The 21,000-nt window shown below is 42.1% G+C and overlaps 2 protein-coding genes across 14 annotated transcripts in view; one reads left to right on the plus strand and one right to left on the minus strand.

The window, feature by feature from the left end:
• Positions 1-11,883, plus strand: part of cast (calpastatin) — a 46,352-nt gene extending 34,469 nt beyond the window's left edge. For 10 of the 13 annotated variants that reach the window (XM_076284701.1, XM_076284709.1, XM_076284712.1 and 7 more), the window contains 23 exons: positions 511-597; positions 795-875; positions 1,388-1,429; positions 1,555-1,626; positions 2,188-2,292; positions 2,559-2,675; positions 2,862-2,975; positions 3,066-3,143; positions 3,603-3,650; positions 3,838-3,900; positions 4,574-4,678; positions 4,859-4,975; positions 5,185-5,298; positions 5,417-5,494; positions 5,963-6,046; positions 6,235-6,339; positions 6,913-7,005; positions 8,493-8,531; positions 8,759-8,872; positions 9,217-9,336; positions 9,736-9,768; positions 9,912-10,013; positions 10,158-11,883. In XM_076284701.1, the coding sequence (XP_076140816.1) occupies positions 511-597; positions 795-875; positions 1,388-1,429; positions 1,555-1,626; positions 2,188-2,292; positions 2,559-2,675; positions 2,862-2,975; positions 3,066-3,143; positions 3,603-3,650; positions 3,838-3,900; positions 4,574-4,678; positions 4,859-4,975; positions 5,185-5,298; positions 5,417-5,494; positions 5,963-6,046; positions 6,235-6,339; positions 6,913-7,005; positions 8,493-8,531; positions 8,759-8,872; positions 9,217-9,336; positions 9,736-9,768; positions 9,912-10,004 (1,902 nt within the window). In that variant the 3' untranslated portion in view covers positions 10,005-10,013; positions 10,158-11,883. The remainder of the gene's footprint in view (positions 1-510; positions 598-794; positions 876-1,387; positions 1,430-1,554; positions 1,627-2,187; positions 2,293-2,558; positions 2,676-2,861; positions 2,976-3,065; positions 3,144-3,602; positions 3,651-3,837; positions 3,901-4,573; positions 4,679-4,858; positions 4,976-5,184; positions 5,299-5,416; positions 5,495-5,962; positions 6,047-6,234; positions 6,340-6,912; positions 7,006-8,492; positions 8,532-8,758; positions 8,873-9,216; positions 9,337-9,735; positions 9,769-9,911; positions 10,014-10,157) is intronic. The other 3 variants (XM_076284704.1, XM_076284707.1, XM_076284705.1) reach the window with 3 other exon arrangements.
• A 4,995-nt stretch (positions 11,884-16,878) lies between these two features.
• Positions 16,879-20,279, minus strand: cd8a (CD8a molecule). The gene is made up of 7 exons (XM_076284716.1): positions 20,119-20,279; positions 19,311-19,625; positions 19,122-19,214; positions 18,885-18,995; positions 18,138-18,177; positions 17,986-18,040; positions 16,879-17,442 (listed from the first exon to the last, which is right to left on the minus strand). Exons 1-6 carry the CDS (start codon positions 20,180-20,182, stop codon positions 17,989-17,991), a joined length of 675 nt encoding a protein of 224 aa, XP_076140831.1. The 5' UTR covers positions 20,183-20,279; the 3' UTR covers positions 16,879-17,442; positions 17,986-17,988.
• Positions 20,280-21,000: the final 721 nt, after the last annotated feature.

Here is a 21,000-nt window from a genome sequence, read left to right on the forward strand (position 1 = left end):
ATACTGCCACTGGCATGTGGATTGTCTGTTTGAAACACACATTGTATGCCTCCGCCCCACCACACACACACATACGCACGCATGCACACACACACCCTCTCTGTCTCACACACATACACACACACACACACACACACACACGGACACACTTTGGTCTTACTTTGCACAACACAAGTCGAGTTAGCTTATGCTTCTGGTAGACTCGGTGCATCCCAGTTAGTTATGCACTGGCATTCTTTAACACTTTCCAGAGAGGTCTTGAGAAAGCCTGTGTTTCTGGACCCGAGTGTGAGGAATGCGGAGGGTGTGTCTGTACTTTTCCTGCCATGACACATTCTTTCTGTTACGCTACCACATTGTGCTCCCCAACAATGGTCTCAGAGGACCCCTAGTGGAGGGTCTGAGTATTAAATTTACGCTCACCAATGCTTAGCTGTTTCTGAATATTGTATTAATGTTGACAGGTGTGTGTGTGTGTGTGTGTGTGTGTGTGTGTGTGTGTGTGTTTAGAAACCTCTGAGCACAGATGAGGCGTTGGATTCACTGTCTGCAGGCTTCATGCACTCTGCTCCCCCAGCCACACAGAAGAAGGAGACAGTAAGTGTACGCACGAAAACACACACACACACACACACACACACACACACACACACACACACACACACACACATACACACACACACACACACACACACACATTTCTCTGTCTTAAAAACAAACACATAATCAAACGTCAAAGTCAAAGTCTCGATCGTACTTTCATCTTTTAAACTGCCTCATTGGTTTGTTTGCAGAAAGTCGAGGATTTAGCAGCCATTGATGCCTTGTCAGCTGGCTTCTCAAACTTTGCACCACCACCTCCTGCTTCCACAAAGGTACATAGTGTGTGTGTGTGTGTGTGTGTGTGTGTGCGCGTGCGTGTGTGTGTGGTGTGAGTGAGAGAGAGAGAGAGAAAGACAGATATATAGAGAAAGTATGTGTATGTGTGTGTGTGTGTGTGTGTGTGCGCGTGTGTTAAGTAAGTATAAGTATAAGTATATATACTTTTTTGATCCCGTGAGGGAAATTTGGTCTCTGCATTTAAACCAATCAGTGAATTAGTGAAACACAAACAGCACACAGTGAACACACAATGAGGTGAAGCACACACTAATCCCGGCGCAGTGAGCTGCCTGCTACAATGGCGGCGCTCGGGGAGCAGTGAGGGGTTAGGTGCCTTGCTCAAGGGCACTTCAGCCGCAGCCCACTGGTCGGGGCTCTAACCGGCAACCCTCCGGTTACAAGTCCAGAGTGCTAACCAGTGGGCCACGGCTGCCCCTAAAGTGTTAGCATGTGTGCGTGTTAGCATGCGTGTGCTGATGGTGCCAACCTTCCCCTGTCTCTGTAGTCCCCTGCACCTCCTGCTGATAAGAAGGCTAAAATGGAGAAGGTAGTGTTTCTTCACATACAGTTCCGGCCTGACTGATGGCTGCTTCTCTCACAACACAGCATCAACATAAGTGATTTTAGTGAGTGAAGTGATTTCTCTCTCTCTCTTTCTCTCTCTGTCTATAGGCTGGTGGTGATTTCTCCCTGATGGGAGCACTGAGCTCTCCACCTCCCGATGCTAAACCAAAGACTGATGAGGTGAGGAAAATCAAGACTTAAAAGATTTAGAAAAAGAGAGAAGGAAGGGGGAGTGAGGGAGGGATATTTTGACATTTTAGAAATTCTACTTTATTACCACATGCAAAGAACTGACAAAACCTTCAATCACTTAATAAATCAATATGTATTCAAGAAAAAATATTAAGATACAGTAACTAAGAAAACTCCTATGTTTTCTTGTCCAAACTCAGATGACCAAAATAAAATCAAAATGTCAAAAAATAAGTAATCATGCATTATCAGCTTCTGGTATAACTCACTGAGTGCCTAGATCATTTCTCTCAGTGTTGCTAATGCGATTGTCACTTTACTAACTGAGCTGGTAATAATGATGGCATGAATAACATCATCCTAAAGTCCTGCTGATGTTGCCAGATGCTCGGTTTGCACATCATCATTTACCCTGATGGGTGTCATTACTCACCCAGTTCCCCTTCTGCACTGGTGCTAATGTTTCTAATTTAAGCCATTAGATGCTAGTGGGTTGCTATTGTTGTTGGGCGCTAACATTTCTCACAGCGCTCCTGTGCTCTTCCACAGGGCGGCTCCATGTCTCTGGATGCCCTTGGAGCTCTAGGAGACACTCTGGCTGCAGCAAAACCCCTACCAGAGCCCCCCAAACTCAGACCCGAGGACATCGTTTCGGTACGGGAGTCGCACTTGTGTTATGGACTAGACATGTGCTAGATGTTAAACATACTTTGTCTCTGTGTTTGGTTGATTTTTACCTCACAGATATGCTTTGTGTGCATCTGTGCGTGTGTGTGTGTGTGTGTGTGTGTGTGTGTGTGTGTGTGTGTGTGTGTGTGTGTGTGTGTGTGTGTGTGTTTGTGTTTGTGTGTTTGTGTGTATGTGTGTGTGTGTGTGTGTGTGTGTGTGTGTGTGTGTGTGTGTGTGTGTGTGTATTACAGGAGGCCAAGCTGAAGTCTGAGAAGGGTGTGAGAGTAGGTGAGAGAGAAGACTCCCTCCACCCTGAGTATCGCTTTAAAGAGAAGGACCTCAAAAAATACCCAGCCCCTAAACCCGAGGTGGGACACACACGCACACGCACACGCACACGCACACGCACACGCACACGCACACACACACACACACACACACACACACACACACACAATCTGTAGTGATATGTTCTTCTCTTACCGGTATGTCTTTCCCATACTTATGTTAACATGTAATACACTGGTCTCACATCACCCCTAATCTCTCCTCAGCCCTCCATGGACCCGACTGCAGCCCTGGACATCCTGTCTGGTGACTTCACGTCCTCCAGTGCTGCCCCTGCTGTCCACGCCCCCGTCATCACCCCCTCTGCACCCCCACAACCGGTCAGTTTACATAAAGTTGACATCTCTATGATCAACATTTTTTCTCCAGTCTTCCAAAGGTATTGATTCATTAATTGATCTTTTCTTCAGGCTAAAGTAGACGACTTCTCTTTGGATGCCCTGGCAGCAGACTTTGCAGCTCCCGCCGTTGCCCCTGCACCACAAATGGTCAGTTTGTCTGGCTTTTTTTTTTTTTTTTTAACCTTGAGAAGTCTAAACCTGTGATTGCTCTCATACTGAGTAGAATGACCATTATACTCACAATGGCCTACACCTACTCTCTATTTCCTTTGAGTGGGTGACCAACTACACTTGGCTAACTGTGCTTCACGATGGTAGCAATGGTTAGCATCAAATGATCAGAAGTTGAGATCGCTATAAACTCTGCTGCCACAAGACAGTTATCCGTGTCTGTTGCTGTTGTAAAGTGGGTGGTGTGGTCACTAGACAGTTATCCGTGTCTGTTGGTGTTGTAAAATGGGTGGTGTGGTCACTAGACAGTTATCCGTGTCTGTTGGTGTTGTAAAATGGGTGGTGTGGTCACTAGACAGTTATCCGTGTCTGTTGGTGTTGTAAAATGGGTGGTATGGTCACTCTGGTCTCTTGTGTTTTCTGCTCTCTCGTTAGATCGCATGTGACTTTGGACTGGTCGCTCCTGCTGTAGCTCCTGCCAAGGTACATTTCCTTTATGCCCCATATGTTTGCTTGTACACATGTTTGTGATACTGTATGACAAGTCTTTGTGGCTGTCTTTCAATGTGTGTGTGCGCTTGTGTGTACATGCGTGTACTGGTCCATTGTGTGTCTCTCTACACTGAATGAATAATTGATCTGAGATTGTAAAACGTGATCTCTTCCTTAGATCTCTGCCCCAGCCCCTCCTCCTCCTGCCACCAAGGCCCCAGCAGTGCCTGCCTTTGATGAGGTACCACAGCACAGCACAGCACAGCACAGCACTCTCACCTCATGTTGGGTGACTGTCCTCTTGTCTTATTCAGTGTTCTATATCAGCAGAGTGATATATTTGTTTTAAGGGGTGGTTTTGGGCTTTTTGCCTTTATTCAGATAGGACAGTTGAGAGAGACAGGAAGAGAGAGGGAGAGAGAGAGATGGGGTGGGATGGGGAAATGACCCAATGGGAGAGAGAGAGATGGGGGAATGACCCAACGGGAGAGAGAGTTGGGGTGGGATGGGGAAATGACCCAATGGGGGAGAGAGAGATGGGGGAATGACCCAATGGGGGAGAGAGAGTTGGGGTGGGATGGGGAAATGACCCAATGGGGGAGAGAGAGACTTGGGGTGGGATGGGGAAATGACCCAATGGGGGAGAGAGAGAGATGGGGTGGGATGGGGAAATGACCCAATGGGAGAGAGAGAGTTGGGGTGGGATGGGGAAATGACCGCAGCTTGGTATTGAACCTGGGTCCCCATGGACACCTGAGTTTGATTGTGACACAGGTGCTGCCATTTGCACCGCAGCTCCCTCTTGCAGTGAGGGTTTCTGTAGTTTATTATATGAGCTCTTCTACTCACAGCATCGTCATCCTTCTCTCTTGTCTTCATTCTTCTCTTTGTTCCTGTCTGTCTTTCTTCCGCAGGGCGGCTCCATGTCTCTGGATGCCCTCAGTGCTCTGGGGGACACTCTGGCTGCAGCGGAGCCCGTACCCGAGCCCCCCAAACTCAGACCCGAGGACATCGTTTCGGTACGGATGTGTATCACTGCACATACAGCCACTCTATTTAGTCACCTATGTAGTTCCAGTCCTTTGTAACATATTTGGCGTGTGTGTGTGTGTGTGTGTGTGTGTGTGTGTGTGTGTGTGTGTGTGTGTGTGTGTGTGTGTGTGTGTGTGTGTGTGTGTGTGTGTGTGTGTGTATTACAGGAGGCCAAGCTGAAGTCTGAGAAGGGTGTGAGAGTAGGTGAGAGAGAAGACTCCCTCCCCCCTGAGTATCGCTTTAAAGAGGAGGACCTCAAAAAATACCCAGCCCCTAAACGCGAGGTGGGACACACACACACGCACACACACACACACACACACACACACACACACACACACACACACACACACGGAGCATCTTCAACAGTTATGTTTGAACATCTATGAATGTACCATAACAGCACTGGATATTGCTGATAGCGCAGACCTATTTGAGGATCTATAATCAAATGTTTTGTTGATCTATAGTCAATTCTTCGTTCTCTCCTCAGTCCTCCATGGACCCGACTGCAGCCCTGGACATCCTGTCTGGTGACTTCACATCCTCCAGTGCTGCCCCTGCTGTCCACGCCCCCGTCATCACCCCCTCTGCACCCCCACAACCGGTCAGTTTACATGAAGTTGACATCTCTATGATCAACGTGTTTTGTCCAGTCTTCCAAAGGTATTGATTCATTAATAGATTAATTAATTAATCACTGTTTGTCTGCATCTTTTCTTCAGGGTAAAGTAGACGACTTCTCTTTGGATGCCCTGGCAGGAGACTTTGCAGCTCCCGCCGTTGCCCCTGCACCACAAATGGTCAGTTTGTCTGGCTTTTTATTTATTTTTTTACCTTGAGAAGTCTAAACCTGTGATTTCTCTCATACTGAGTAGAATGACCATTATACTCACAATGGCCTACACCTACTCTCTATTTCCTTTGAGTGGGTGACCAACTACACTTGGCTAACTGTGCTTCACGATGGTAGCAAGGGTTAGCATCAAATAATCAGAAGTTGAGATCGCTATAAACTCTGCTGCCACAAGACAGTTATCTGTGTCTGTTGGTGATTAATTACAAACTTATAAGGTCAGAGGTCAGAGGTAATAAATAGCTACATGAATTCATGTTGTAAAATGGGTGGTGTGGTCACTAGACAGTTATCCGTGTCTGTTGGTGTTGTAAAATGGGTGGTGTGGTCACTAGACAGTTATCCGTGTCTGTTGGTGTTGTAAAATGGGTGGTGTGGTCACTCTGGTCTCTTGTGTTTTCTGCTCTCTCGTTAGATTGCATGTGACTTTGGACTGGTCGCCCCTGCTGTAGCACCTGCTGCCGTTCAGTCCTCAGTGTGTTCAGCAGCTGAAAGACAGGTACACACACACACACACACACACACACACACACACACACACACACACACACATTGATACAAGTACACTAACGCTGTTGATGTGAACAATATGCAGTATAGATTGCTCAAATATCAATTGTGTGGTGAGGTGATTGACCGGTGATTGACATTTTGTGTGTGTATGCGTGTGTGTATGTGTGTGTGCAGTTGTCATTGGGGACATGCGATGCCCTTGATGCTCTCTCAGACACACTAATGGACACAACCCCAGTTCCCCAGCCCGCCCCTGTCCCAGTCAAAGACATCGTCAAGGTAACCGTGACTTTTATTCTCCTCTCATTTCAACCATTGACGTCCACTCACTGGAAACACAGGAGCTAGAATAACATGAGTGGAATATGTGGTTTGGGGGTTCTTTTAGCCTCTCCTTAGTGTATCTGTGTGTGGACAGAACATCTGTGACAAGTCCCAGGCACATTCTCTAGAGCAGTGGTTCCACATTTAAATTCATGTAGCTATTTATTACCTCTGACCTCTGACCTTATAAGTTTGTAATTAATCACTTTATTCTTCTTGTGTGTGTATGCGGGTAAGAGTTCGGGTAGGGGGCCCTGGCTTGTCTTAGACACAGGCAAGGGAGCCTTCAAGAAAAAAAAAGGTTGGGAAACACTGGTCTAGAGAGTGTGTGGTACTGTTTCAAATAACGAAAAGAAAGACATGAGGCCCTCAAAGGGTAGAAAGTGCTCAAGTCCCCACATGTACCTGAGAAAAGAGCATTTATGTGGAATGTGTGCATGATTACACAGATAGAACAAGCACGAGCAGGAGGTTGCTTATATTGGTTATATTACTGCAGGTTATTTACCTACTCTTCTGTACCTTTAGGAGAAGACCATCGAGGCGGAGAGACTCATCAAGATGGGAGAGAGAGATGACAGCCTGCCCCCTGAGTTTAGGCCAAGCGAGGAGGACCTGAAGGTAACCACCCTTGGGTTTACTCCCATTGGGTAATGCATTGATATAAGCAGAGCGGAGGACATTCATTCACCTGGCCAATCATCCGCCATTGCTCAGGATCTCCCCTCTTTCAGAAAGCACAAGCTGTTCTGTTGTCAGATAAGCCCGAAGGAGGAATAACTGCAGTGGCGTAACTATAGTAGGTGCAGCAAGTGCAGTCGCACCAGGGCCCGTGACCTCCCGGGGCCCGTCGCTACCCCCGCCCTGCCTCCTTTTTTTTTTTTTTTTTTTTTAGAACTTTAGAATGTTAGAGCACGGAGAGTGAAGCGTCACTTTGACGATCTATCGGAAGATGAGCGCTTAACCGATGCAGAGAGATACTTCAAAGTACAGGTATTTAATGCAACTCTGGACATCATAATCAGTCAGCTCTCCCAAAGATTTGCAAGTATGCGGGAAACTTGTCATGTGTTTGAGTCTTTACGTCCTATGACCCTTCAACTCGCAGGTGATGATGAACTGCTTGAAAAGGCAAGACGTTTTTGCTTTAAAGCAGAGATTTCACAGAAGTCATCTATTTTTCAACTTGCCAAAATGCTGGTGGTAGATTATGACAGTGTAACATCCACATTCCGGGAAGTGTGTACTCATGTTGTTTCTGACATTGTGACTGTGGCAACAGCTAAGCGATCTTTTTCCAAACTCAAACTTATTAAGACCTATACCTAATAAGCAGCATGGGGCAGGAGAGGCTCCGTGGGTTAGCTATCCTGTCCATTGAAAATACGAGAGCCAGAGCATTAAATATTGGGAACACCGTTGACGATTTTGCACAACGAAAGGCTCGTAAGATGGCCTTCTTCTAATGGCCTAATTCACGCATATTGGGGATTGTATGCATATGAATGATTTTATTTGGTTTCTGGACGGTTAAATAAGTTAGGCTACATTAAGTTTTGTTTCTGCGCAGTGCGAGTTTATAAGCAAGCAATCTACGCTTGCAGTTTCAGCAGAGGGTTGAAGAAGCGCATTGAGTGTTCCCATAATTCCATGCGAGTTGATGTTAATGCAGTAATATTAGATTACCCTGGCCTGCAGGCTGTTAATAAAATTATTTTTTAATGTTTTTACATGTAATGGATATGTAGTAGTGTGTTTTTTATTTGAAATTGTAATCTGTAACTGAACTACTTCGGTGTCTCAGGCCCTTTGCATAAACAATTTAAGTCACCCTTAATGTGTATTGCATATCAGAGCTAATTCATCCTGGGCCAAAGTTCGTCGGTATGGGGCCCGCTTAGCGCTCTCGCACCTGGGCCCACCATTGACTTGTTACGCCACTGAATAACTGAGTAGTTCTCATAGAGCTGGGCCACTTAAATACAGTGGTTTTGAAACTTCTAGAATCTGAATTCATATCCTAATTGTGGAAGATTGAGCATTGGAGAAATTGAGCTATGAGTCTGTATATTACTAATGTAAAATCATACTTCTCTCTCTTTGCACAGGCACTACCAAAAGTTCAGCCAGACGTCAGACCCAAACAGGTGAGTGAGATGAAGACAAGACACCAGCAGACAGAGAAATTCTGATTAACTACATTAATTTAATACAAATGCATTTTTAAGTATGATTATGAAATAATCAATATTTATATGTGTGTGTCTCTCTCTCTCTTTCTCTCTTGGTGTGTGTGTGTGTGTGTGTGTGTGTGTGTGTGTGTGTGTGTGTGTGTGTGTGTGTGTGTGTGTGTGTGTGTGTGTGACCCATGCAGAAGTCCATGGATGACTCCACGGCTCTTGACCTTCTGTCCAGTGATTTCTCCACCTGTCCTGTTGCACCTGCACCTCCTGCTGCTGTCTTCACAGTCCCTGTGGAGGCTCCTGCTGTAAGACACACACACACACACACACACACACACACACACACACACACATACATACATACACGTACATGCATACTCTTTTACTTACACATGCTTTCTTCCATTCTTTCTTTCTTTGTGTGTGTGTCTGACATGGCAAAAAAATGCCGTACAGATTTCTGTGATCCAGCCTCAAATCCAAAGAGATTTTAAATTATATTTAACATATTTCCATTCTTAGTTAATAATTTCACTGTAGCATACTCTACATCTATGTGAGGTACTGAGGGTGAGGGATGCATGTTAACGCTGGAATTTGTTTGTTTGTATGTGTGTTTATTTGTTGTTGTTTGTGTGTGTTTTTGAAGGCTCCAGCTCCAGTGCTAGATGCTCTGGCAGACACTCTGACCCCACAGGCGGTGGCAGAGGTCAAACCCAAAGAGCAGAAGCCAAAGGTCAGCCAGGAGGGCACACACACCACATCTGAGGTAGAGAGCGGCCCAGTCAATTACTGCCCTTTTGAGTATACCGAACAAGACTATCCACTCTCCTGATTTTGACCTTTTACTGACTTCCTTCCTATCTTTACTCTTGGACAATCTCAAAAGAAAACCTGAGTGATCCTTTCCTTTCATGAATCTGAAAATCAAAGATGTTTAGGATCCAAAAACCATAGCACGTTTAGGATCCACAAAACATCCCTACAAACCAAAATCATTGAAATACTCTTTGCCTATTTTGGTTATATTTTTAATTAACAATTAACAAGTGATTTGATTCAATGGTTAATACACACACACACACACACACACACACACACACACACACACACACACTGCCCTCTAGTGGATATTAAACTCACTGCATATCTGCTTGTGTTATTTCAGTCAAAGAGTGGAAAATCAAAGTCCAAATCAAAGGTGAGTTCATCTTTATTTATTAATGGGCATTTTGCCACCTCTGTCATATCAATAAACAATATATTTGTTTTTTGTGGGTTTATTTGTTTGCTTCTGCATATCCATAAAAAATGATATGTAATATAATTTAACATTGTTTGCAGAAACCAGCAACAGAAGACTCATCGGCTCTAGATATGTTATCTGACCAGCTGAACTCTGACGTAGTGCCCACAAAGAAGGGAGGCAAGAGTTAGAGAGATAAGGTAATTAAAACAATTAGCCAACATTACATCATAGGAGTTGCCTATTGTAAATTGTAAATAACATATTATATATTATATTATATATTATTAATTAAAGTGTGTGTGTGTTTGTGTGTGTGTGTGTGTGTGTGTGTCACTCTGCAGGATACCAGTGCACCACCTCCCCCTGCCATAATAAGTCGCATATTAAGTCAACTGAGCTGCTCAGAATCATTAGCGTTTTTCAAACAGGATTCATTGACACAAGATGAAAGCCATGTACACGCACACACACCACACACACACACACACACACACACACACACACACACACACACACACACACACACACACACACACACACACACACACACACACACACAGGCAGTCAGTATGAAATAGAAAAAGGAACACCACATCCACACCCCCACACCCAACATGAAACACATTACGTGAAAGCCACCGACTTGTGCCCACCTACACACAAACACACCTGCCATTACTTGTTCAAACACAGCGAGAGCTATGCCTTTTCCTGCATGGTTTCACCTCTTACCAGAAAAAACTCACACATTGCATCGCAGTTCCTCTCATCACGCACGGCCGGTGATTGGCAGGCTGTCTGTCCAATCCTGTGGAAGCCATGCCTGGACAGTGCAGCACCACAAGGGGGTCTCGCAGCCAAACAGCTTGGAGGTTGGAAGTCATGTTGGGGAGTTTGCTGCAGCACTGGGATATCTAGTCTATGGATGTTGAAGACAGGTGGTAGATAAGTAGGATGTGTGTGTGTGTGAGTTTGTATGGAGCAAGGCGTTGTGCATATGGTTATAGGAATTATGTGTGTGTGTGTGTGTGTGTGTGTGTGTGTGTGCGTATGTACATGATTGTGTGTTTGAGGAGGGTGTCATTAGGCTTGTATACATTCAAAAGTGTTCTATATGAGTATCTGAATCAGCTGTGCACCTTGAGACACTAGTGTACAGCACTGTGTAGTTTAGTTCATGTAGTTTACAGCATTAGAAAATCTGTAAAAAGATTTATAAAACAAACTGTTTCTCCTTATCTCAACTCCTCTGTTGGCTTTGATAGTTTATGTAAAAAAAAGATATCTCAATATATTTGTCGTTAAGGAAGGGATTTCGATTTTTTTCTCATTTAAGTGCACTAAGCATCCAGCCCAGAATCGTCGCAGCCTATAAAGGAGGAACGCTTCAAGTATACTGTAAAAAAAGGCCTCCAGTGATGGTGTGACTATGCACATTGGTTGAGTGTACAGTATCAAGTCCTCCGGTGTTTTCACGTGCCAAATAATGGTTTAATCTCATTGCAGCTTTAAACCTTGCATTTAGTATCATAGGCTCCACAATCTTAGATGTCACCCTAATGCTTAGGGAGGAGGGCCCAGGATGAGGCTCTTGTAATAATGTTTACATCCTTTTGTTATGTCAAGGGGATTGTGGGAAGTTGAGGGTTTTTGTCTGAGGTTAACCTCCTCTCTTGTACTGATGTTAAAATGGTCAACATAACAACCAAAGTTGGGTCTTCACCTTGGTGAACTTTCATCTCCACCCACTTCAATATAAAAAGCTGGATGTCCAAAGGACATAAAATATGATTGACATTTTTGTGCTATAGGATTGTTTACTTATATCTTCTTTCTGGGCTATAGTACACAAATCTATGCAAAGGACTCTGTCCAGTCAGTATGTGCCATGGGAGCATCACCATATTTGTTTGGTTGATTGCTCTGTGGCCAAGCTGGTGAAATAGTTGCAGTCTTCTCTCTTCAATGTGCCTCTATATTGAAGTGCAGTGATTTAAATTCTATCTAAGAGCCATTTTTTTGGAAATGGGATTTTTTTTCTGCTACGAGAATAAAAAACGAATAAAGTATGTGTGTCAAGTCTATGTTTGTGTCAAACGGTGAAATTTATGAAGTTCATATGAAGCTATGTTTTAAAAAAAACACTATGTTCTAAAACAGATTTCATTTTTAAGCCTTTGTACCTATGTGTGACTTGAGTGTATGTGTTTACAGGAGCCTCTGCAATGCCGCCACTACCACCACGCACATCACGCACTGTGCGTAGTAGGGCAGTGTTTTTCAACCACTGTGCCGGGGCAGTGTGCCGTGAGAAAATTACCCAAATGTCACTCACTGGTCCAGAAAAGCAACTGTTGCATCAAAGAATTTATAACCACATGCTCTCATTGATTGTATGATTGCACTATTTGTGGTATGCAGGCATTGTACAACGGGGGCCCCATATCCAGCATTCACAGAATCATCACATATCCAGTTCATAACAACAATTAAATAAGATATAGTCACGTACAAATGAAACAGAGGGCGCTTGTTTTATTGATGCATTTATTATTATGCATAGAAGCTATAACTAGATGTACCGCGTAGCGGTACAAAATATGACCGCCGCTCAGTCCTGCACATCCATTCCGCGAAAATAAATCATATTAATGAATTTGTCTCCATCTTCTACTCCATTCCTCACTCTTGAAACTTTTGTGTATGCTTGTTTGAAATGTGTGTTTGCACACATTCCGCACACAAAGTAGCCTACTGGCGCTGCAAAGGTGAATAGATTTGTTTCTGGGCCAAAAAATCTGTAACATTGTTATAAAACCTTTAAAATCTCTAAACAATCACAAGTAGGGCAGTTCATCACAGTCCATCCATTGCAACTGGACTGATGAAAGGTACACCTGTAGGCTACATTGTATTTGGGAAAAGCAGAAGGTAGCAGCATAATGTATTTATTTATTTATTATTAAACAAAACAATCCCTGTCAGTTCCATGCAGTTTTCAACAGCTATCAAGAAGAGAGGTCATGTCATGGATTTTTGTGAATGTTTCTTCTTCTACATATGCATAAGTTTAGTCATCTAGTTCAAATGATATTCAGCTTTATTGTCAATGCACAAATGAAATACCAGTAGTCTAAAACAAAATGCCGTTTTTCCCAGTGGTGCAAATAACTGACATGTCCAAAGGGCCTTCATGAAATGCGTTGCGAGACTGTTCATACACATTTTAACGGGCAAAGTTGAAGAGCTACTCTCCGTTATTGTTTGTGCAAATAATATGCTGATTCATGTTCCCTTGCATTTTGCAACCATGAGGTCAATGGTTAAGCTCAATCTTTTGACGCAATCTTTTGATTTTCACCCAGCCTAGTCCATGGTAGGCGCCCGATAGAAATATTGTTAAATTTTGCGATTGAGATATCCACGCACTGGCGCCCCCTCTGTGACGTGTTCGCCCCCCTAGTTTCAGAGTTATTCTAAATGCAAAAATGCATAGAGGGAGTTATGACAAAACCGTGACTGTTAACAAACTATAAGCTATAAGGTAGGCCCTATGCTAGGCCTATTACACAACACAAATTGTCGCTAGGCTATGCTGGCGACCCAAATAAAATCTCCGTTGGAACCAATGGCTTACACCTTACAGTATCAAGCTGCCACCTCTTGGCGAAAAAGTTAATAGTTTTGCATATCAGTAGTAATACATTTCACGTAGCTGTGAATCACGGAAAGGGCGAATGAAGTGGACACTTCTAAACGGAACCCAACCCACTGTACAGTAGCTCAAGGTCTGTGGCTAAAGCAGCCATAATGAAAGCGTTATCATTGTTTGGATACTTCACACACACGTGTTTTTTAATCGCATAGACTACAACTACCAAGCTGGAATCAAAGCACATCGACTCCCCTCTCACACCCTAAACACGCACTTCGAACAAACAAAAAGCGCCTCAGTCTCACGGAATAGCCATAGGCAAAACTGTATCTGACCCTTGTAACGTTGGTACTAAATCATTCATCGCAAAGAATGATTTTTGTAGCACGTGCAACAAATATGTGTAGGTACAGCCCTGCCCTGAATACATCTCAACGTGCGCTCTAAAACATCTGGTTTAAATGGAGATTGTAGATCATCACGGGATCATAGACAGGTTATCTTTCAGGTAGCCTATATATTTTCCATTAAAAAACCATCACGTAGCGAACGTGTTGTGGCTAACTCACTTAGCTCCTGTTAGTAGCCTAGGTTATGGTCATAAGCAAATGAGATGACAGTCGAAAGATACAATTAGTGCTGTTATCGATTTGCTTGGTAGCTTATAAACGCATTTATGGTTTTCTACAAATACATCAATAATCAAATTGGCCTCCATCACTCAACCATGCTAACGGTAACATTATTTTACCTACGTTCTGCTATTGATAGGATTAACGTAGCCTACCTGCAGTAAAAAACAAGCATGTCCGATAAACATTCTCAGATTTATTTCGGCTTCAAGAGGAAATGGGAATTACATGTCATGCAGAAATCCTACCCTTAGACGTTCTCTGCGGTAAACTACTGTAGCCTACAGTCTTGTCCTTGTAGGAAGCATAGTGTCTTTCCAACCCATTTAAGATTAACTTCCAACAAAATTACGTCTCACTGCAACGATGCGCCATCTAGTGGACAAACGACTACTTATCGCCAATACTGGAAATGCAGCCATGATGATGATGATGAATATTTATTTTGGCTTTCTTTTAATCCTACTGAATTTGTAATTATGTATCGGCCGTTCTAATACCGATAGTATGTGGGTGCCTGTGTGTGTGTGTGCATGTGTATATGTGTGCACCACCATCTACAGGCCAATGAGTGTAGAGTCACTAAATGTACACATAACTTAATTTTTTAGACCCCCCCATGGATGAAATTCTACGAAACTTGGCATACCCCCAGAGAATGTCAGGTTAATCATACACATAAAATTTGGTGCAGTTCTGAACGTCTTTACTGAAGAGAGGGGCGATTAAAGCAGAATGATATTGCATTTTCATTTTTTACCGGGGGGGTGCAAATCACAAATGAGTGATTATGGGCTAAGTTGATGTGGGCCCTTGAGACCAACATACCATAAAAATTTCTTCATCCTCGGTGCCACGGTTCAGGTAGTTATTGAGGAAAAACTGCATTTTTTGGGTTTCGGGGGGCCCAGCGCGGAGGGGGAGTGGCCCCCGGGGACCAAACGAAATTTTTCCGTAAAAGTCTAGTGGGGCTACATACCCACCAAATTTCATGTGCCCTGGTGTTTCGGTGCCCCGGGTATCGTTGACCAAAATTTCAGGAAGTAGATGACGAAAAAAAAAAAAAAAAAAAAAAAAAAAAAAAAAAAAAAAACTTTGACAATCCCTATATGACCGCTTCGCTAGCTTCGCTAGCGGCGGTCATAATAAGGCCATATCTGTGTATCTTCACACAGGATTGTGTGCCGTGGGACATTTTAAGTGTCAAAAGTGTGCCGTGGCACAAAGAAGGTTGAAAAACACTGGCGTAGGGTACCAAGGGGCGTTGGGGGCACCAACATTTAGCCACTAAATATATACTCAGCTTTACTTCGTCAAAACGTTTACAATGTCAAAATACAGCAACCGCATGTTACATGCAATGATGATATGGGTCCTCTAATCTCCACTATGCAGTAGATCTAATTTGAACGTCATGCTACTCCATTAATTGGGAACGCATCTTGAGCGGGCACGGGGGGAGAGAGAGAAAGTGGCAGGTTCCAGCTACCTTGACATTGTTAATAATTGATATCTCCTTTTAGCCTGGCGGGCCATCCTATATCATTGAAATGTACAGGCTGAGCAAATTATAATTTGCCGCCGCTAGGGTGCGTCTAGATTTCTAGGCTAATCTCCTTTTTTATTTAAGAAACTTTTTAAAGGAAATCATGAAAGCAACAAAGATAAGGCTAAAAGGAGATTTCGGAGATATCCAGTTCCCACTACTGACCATTTATAAACTGCGAGCATGCCCGGGCATAAAGGACACCGATATAATGTCTTCGGCATTTCTTTCTTCAAGTTCCGTTTAATTAATTAGTCACATGGCCGTAATTACCAGAGGACACTGATATTTATTTCTTTAAGTTCAATTTATTAAGTAAAAATAGCCGACGAGACAATTATCCTTGCCTCACGTGACACGTACTTTGCAGATAGACCTAGGCGACCTCGGACTTGTCAAAACGAATGAGAAAGCTAATGGTTAAATACAATGAAGATGCAATATGGCCACCAATGAGATACCTGTAGGCTACTGGAAAATGTTATGCTCCAGTGAAAAAGCACCTATCTAACATGCACTGAACCAAAGTCAAAGTCAAAGTCAAAGTCAGCTTTATTGTCAATTTCTTCACATGTTCCAGACATACAAAGAGATCGAAATTACGTTTCTCACTATCCCACGGTGGAGACAAGACATATTTTACCAATTTTAAGTCCACAGACAAACATAACATTCAAGTAAACAAAAAAGTAAGTAAATAAGTAAATAAGAGGGCACATATAATGAAAAAATAAGACCTTAAGTTATATTAATTTTTATATAGGATGGATATTTAATGTTGTGATGGATATTATCTAAGCATGGCCCAAACACAACACATGAGACAGGAGAGAGAAATCAGACAGAGCAGTTCTGGTTAGGGCACCCAAATGACCAGCAGCAGCACTGAGCCTCTGGTACTGCAGGGACATCATTGACTAGCTCAGCGGTTCCCAAACTCCCCCCGCGTACCACCGCCTACATTCTGACTCGGCTCGCGTACCCCCCACCATCCGACACATAAAAACGTAACGCATTCTATAATTTTAGCACGTTATACCACATTTGTCCTGCAGAGGACGCAGAAACATCTTTTGACTATATTAAACAACTGCTTTTATTGGTTTTCCAGGACTTCAAATCAAATAATCATTGATCGATTTGTGTAGGCCTATCCTATATGTAAAGCCGTTAAGGAACATGGACATGTCTCCAAAAATAATTGTGAAATAATGTAACAGAAATAAGTATTGTTGTAAAATAAAATATTTATTTCAAAACAATATATAGCCTAGCCTACATTGAAGGAAATGTATGGTTATATTGAACGTTCTGGCTATGTGTTGCTGTCTACTCGTACTGAACTAGCCAATTTTAAAATAAAATAGGCCTACATTTTGACTCGATCCAGTAAACTATAGGCTGCTAAAGACTATTGTTAACATTATGCATATTTTATATGGTTTTCAAATCGAATCTGAGAAATACAGTATAGGCACACTAAATATTGTAGGCCTACCTAACATCCCCTAGCATGCGCTGAAAATGTAGTGAGGAAAGCATAAAGCCGTGATAAAAGTTTTTTTTTTAAGCACAGACAAATGCATAGGTCTATGAAAGGAAATGTGATCAGCACGTCTGCAAACTCGTAAATACTCATAGGAGACAAACATGCAAACAAACAAACAAGCAATGCGTGTGGTAAAGCAGAAACGAAGTCATATTTGACAGGCGCTGCAGCTGCATCAAAATACAGCAGGACGTCTTGGTCAAAATCAAACCGGTCTTTCTGTGTCAGCCTTGTTTGGTAGCACCTGTGAAGCGAGCAAAACGGAAAAAAAATATTTTTAACTTTCACATGATGCACTACAATGTTATTGCTTATTTGAAGATATACCAAACAAATTAAAAATTGAATAGTGTTCATATTTCAGATAGTTAACTGTTTCATTGTCCTCTAATATTCTGTAACTTGCAGTATGACTGTGTCTCACCACATCACCCAATAATGTATCATTATTCATTAATTTAATAAATGTATATGGAGACCATTACAGAGTAGTGTATTTTAAAAATAGTAGGCCTACCATGTATTCATCCACACATGCAATGATAAGTATTCAAATAATTGTACTGTATAACATTTTTAGAAAAATGTTTACTCTGATGTTTTTTTTTAATTATTATTATTATTATTATTATTATTATTATTATGTAAAAAACATTGTTTACTCAAAAATGTATGAATATTGAATTGAATGAATATTATGTTGAATTTCCCATTGGGGATCAATAAAGTATCTATCTATCTAAATCCCAATGACTTTCCATCTAATGGGTCTCCTCACATGGCCTACCTATTAAACAAAACGACCGTGTCCAGGATGTAGCACTCCTTCTGCAGTCCTGGGTCTACGTGTAGAATACAGAACATTATTAATCCAACACGTGTATAAACACCCATTTTTAATTTCATGAGAAAGTCTCCAGTGGAAAAGACGATACTTACTGTCTCTTGTAATGATGGGGGCATCGTCTAGTGCGGATCTCTGTGCACAGAGAATACAAAGTATGATATGGTATGTGTGAGAGATACCTCAGCTATTACAGATGAGCTCAGAAAATATTACAGGGAAAGTTTTTTGTTTTTTTAAAAAAAAGCTGAAAACAAGGTTATGCGACATGTTGTTCTGATGACTTGCTACTCAGAAGCCAGCTACCACTAATTTCTCTTTGTTTATTTCACTTACTTCGCTGCATCCTGTATCATTACTGCTTCCGGTCAATCACAATATAGCAAGATGGTGTAATAATTATGATTATAAAAGGATTTGCAGGCCCATATGACAGCATTATGCTCTGCACATACAGTACACATGATTGGCCATGCATACACATACATTCAAATCAGTGAGCTTTCACCAAGTCTTAAAGAGACTATTACTAGCTGCATACAGTTTTACTGCGTCAGGACCTTTGATTTGATCAAAAGTATATCAACTGCAGCATAAAAAACAAAAAAACTGTTTGACAAAAAGAATCTGCCTAGTCTTGTTGTCATCATTTAGTCCTTATTTACCAGCGCTTTCCCTCCTGTCCTGTGTCTGACCTGTAGCTGTTTATTTCTCACTTCACGGTCATTATATAAATTATATTAATGTTCTGCATGGATGGAGGTTGTAGAAGACTCTTGGACAACAAACAGTGTTTGGGGGGAAAAGGTGATCTGACTTGGGTGGCGACTGGCGACACTCACTGTTGCAGTAGAGGGACACACCGATGAGGAGGACCAAGAGCAGGCCGCAGCCTCCAGCCAGTGGCGCCCAGATCACAAACTCGCAACTCTTCTCAGGGTCGCTCTTCACCCCTGACAGAGGAAAGACAGAAGGAAGCAAAAACGCTTGTGGATTCTGATGTCACCACCTTACAAAGGAAATGTGTTCATTTGTTTTTACATGTTTGTGAAGTAAACAGAAGAAATAATAATGCCAACCTCTTTGATTTGAGCACACACATGGTGTAGAAGGAAAAGTTGCAGCAGTAGTACAAGGAGTCGTCGTAACCTTCTTTGGTGCTTGTGTGGGGTCTAAGATTGTGTTTAAGTCGGAGAGTCAATGAACGCATAATACCACATCATGTTAAAATTAACTAACTAACTAACTAAATAAATAAATAAATTCACCTGGCACTCCTTCAAGAACTGTAGGTTTCCCAAATGTCAATTCATTGGAATTGTATTTAGCACAGTTGTAGCTGCCACTGTCCGTTTGCTTGTTGAAGGACTTGATTTTTAAGCTGTAGCCATCCAGTGTTTCCATGGATTCAGGCAAAACAACATTCCCCATACGTTTCTTATTTCTGTAAGATCCTAGGAATTCTATCCCATTCTTTTTTGTAACTCGAAGCCACATGAATGTAACACTCGGATCATTCTTCAGTGTACATTGAACTGTATGTGATTCTTTTTCTTTAACTTCTGTCTTCTGTGGGCTACAAACTGGAAAACATTTATTTTAATTGGTATGAAGATACATGGCTATTTGTTTCAAGTGATTCATATTTTAAGACAAGTTATGACATGATATACACTTTATCTTCCTATTCTTGGATGAAGATAATAAACACATTATCTCCTTTCAACACATGTGTTGTCACACTTTCACATATTTTTCACAATTGCATCTGATAGTACATCAGAGAGGATAAGCCAACACTCAATAATTTGATTGCTTTTGGATAGAAACAGCAGGCTGAATCATGCTAAATTCACACTGCTTCATTAATCTGGAGATTTAAACAGCATTAAAGTTTAATATGTTTACGTAAACTAGTGAATTCTATGTGAAATTACTAGTTTTCTCACTTTCAAAACATTTCACATAAATGACAAGTCAAGCATGGCATGGCATTCTTTTTGGTGGATTTAATAAAGAACTGTCTTAAAAAAGTACAAATTTAATTTACCACACAAATGGGATAAAATCTCTCACCATGAAAAATGCACACAAGGAAGAATATTTCAGTCCATTTTAGCTGCATTTTGACACGTCTCATGACAATGAGTTCCCCTCTTGACTGAGCGTCTAATCTTGTGACGCAGTCACAGAGGAAGAGAGTTCCACCCCAAACGCACTCTCTGCACTCCTTTTCTCTTCATCTTCCCTTTTCTACCTTTCTTTTATTACTGCTGTAACTCCAAAATGGAAGACATTTGACTGTCACTTGCGGAAGGAAGTAAAAGCAGTTACATACATTACAGGTTAACCAGAGCAGATACTTTGTTCTGAAATAGTGTCTTGTTTAATTGTGAAAAGATAGAGATTGGGGATACTAAATATGGCACTTAAAAGAAGACTAAATGTGGATGTGTATGCGAATGCATATGTGTGTGTGTGTGTGTGTGTGTGTGTGTGTGTGTGTGTGTGTGTGTGTGTGTGCGTGTGTGTGTCTGTGTTTGTGTGTCTGTGTTTGTGTGTGTGTTGTGTGTGTGTGTGTGTGTGTGCGCGCGCGCGCGCGTGTGTGTGTGTGTGTGTGTGTGTGTGTGTGTGTCTGTGTTTGTGTGTGTGTGTGTGTGTGTGTGTGTGTGCGCGCGCGTGTGTATCAGGTCACTGATCATCTTATTTTTAAAAGTTTGAGAAACAAAGTCACACAGCAGCTCAGAAAAGCAAGAGCAAACTTCTTCCTTGATATTATCAGAGATGACAAATTGCTTGGAAAGGAAACACACAGCTCCAAGTCAATGGTGTAATTAAAAATTATAGCTTTGTTGTTGCAGCACATTTTAATGACTAATTCCTAAAGTCTTTGCAAAAACTGAGTTTGAGTTTTCCAAAAACCCACCTCCCTTCCACACTGGTTAGTGGCGATTCTGC

This window comes from Alosa pseudoharengus, unplaced genomic scaffold, assembly GCF_046254945.1.
Source record: "Alosa pseudoharengus isolate Yale_2024_CS ecotype anadromous, Long Island Sound unplaced genomic scaffold, YU_APseudo_1.1 YU_APseudo_1.1_scf_14, whole genome shotgun sequence".
Classification (NCBI taxonomy): domain Eukaryota; kingdom Metazoa; phylum Chordata; class Actinopteri; order Clupeiformes; family Clupeidae; genus Alosa; species Alosa pseudoharengus.